Raw genomic sequence first — 1,379 nt, 5'->3', positions numbered from 1 at the left:
CTACCATAAGAAATTTATTGTACAAGGAGTTAATTCTACAAAACGAAACGATCGAAATTGGAAAACAACAATCGAAGAAATGGAAAGAGTGCTAAGGCAGTTAGAAGCAATTGGCGAAAACGTAGAGCGACCTACCACTGAAACTATGATAGAATCCAAATTATCAAATTGGATACTAAATTAAGTTTGTCAACAAAAAAAGGAGGGTAACCAGTGGTCCATAATAAAACTTCGACAGTTTTTCAGAAAAACAATCCTCAGGAACGACCAGGTAATGGAATGGCAATATTCAGATAGTGTAAGTCGAAAAAAATTTGATCAACGTCCTAATTCAACCATCTCAGAAACCTCTGCATTGGTTGCAATGAAACATTCAAAGCAAACCGCTTCAGTACAAAGGGACCAGCTAGATCAAGAAAGTCCAAATTGGGTGACAAATAAGAAAAGGAGACCTTGTATCTTCTGCAACAACAATCACTGGGATAGCAAGTGTCAAATATATCCTACAGTCGAGCAACGAATTTGTCGATTGAAGGAAATTAAGGTTTGCCCTAATTGTTTCAAGCTTGGACATAGCGAATTCGACTGCAAAAAAGAGTAAGTTGTTTTTATAGTAAGAAATCTCATAACAGCTCCCTTTATACCGATAAAACTAACCAGTTCAAGCAGCCCAAAGATTCTGGAGTTGACAAAGGAAAGATTGTGGTTAGAAATGCAAATATATCTGTTAATTCGACTACGAAAGTCGAAAAGAAAAGAATACTGTTTTTATGTAAAGAAATTACTGTTTTTAATCCTGATAAGCCTGAACAACAAGTACAAGTCCTAGTACTCTTTGACGTCGGTGCTGATGCAACCTTCATTTCACAAAAGTTAGCACATCAACTGAATCTCAGAGAAACCGATGAAGAATACATAATCTCCTCCTTTGGCACAGGAATCCCAGGATATGCTACGTAAGTCAAACACAAATTGGAGTAAAAATGAAAGGCTCAAATCATATGACTGTTATAGATTATCTAACAAGTAAACTTCGTTATAGATTATCTAACAAGTAAACTTCAAATGGTTGAAGTACCAGACAAATATGAAATTAGCAATCTCAGAAGTTACCAACTTTTTTGTTGTTATCTTATCTAACCATTTTGCATTTATATGTTTAAACCCTTAATTTCCCATGTCAATCATTCTGTTTAATCTTGTTATAATGCTTGTACCATATCCGGTGTGTTTCCGATACTTGAATTCTTCATGTAAACCACTCCCATTCTTAACATAAATAATCTGGGTCCAAATCCGGGGAGGCTTTTTGGCTTCCCCTCTTCTAAGGTTATCGTTTCTTCTTCTGTTTATTCTTCGCTTCTACGGACATTGGCGGA

General features: G+C 35.8%; 1 protein-coding gene across 1 annotated transcript; it reads left to right on the top strand.

Annotated features, from left to right (window-relative positions):
* Positions 1-246: 246 nt before the first annotated feature.
* Positions 247-960, top strand: LOAG_19158 (hypothetical protein; the record flags this gene model as incomplete). The annotated part of the gene is made up of 3 exons (XM_020451812.1): positions 247-271; positions 345-597; positions 633-960. Coding segments are annotated over 3 exons (606 nt in total), but the record flags the coding sequence as incomplete, so codon positions are not given.
* Positions 961-1,379: the final 419 nt, after the last annotated feature.

The sequence above is a fragment of the Loa loa genome (genome assembly GCF_000183805.2).
Source record: "Loa loa unplaced genomic scaffold supercont3.2343, whole genome shotgun sequence".
Taxonomy (NCBI): domain Eukaryota; kingdom Metazoa; phylum Nematoda; class Chromadorea; order Rhabditida; family Onchocercidae; genus Loa; species Loa loa.
The sequence above is the reverse complement of the archived record's forward strand: the minus strand, read 5'-3'. Positions and strand labels throughout refer to the sequence as shown.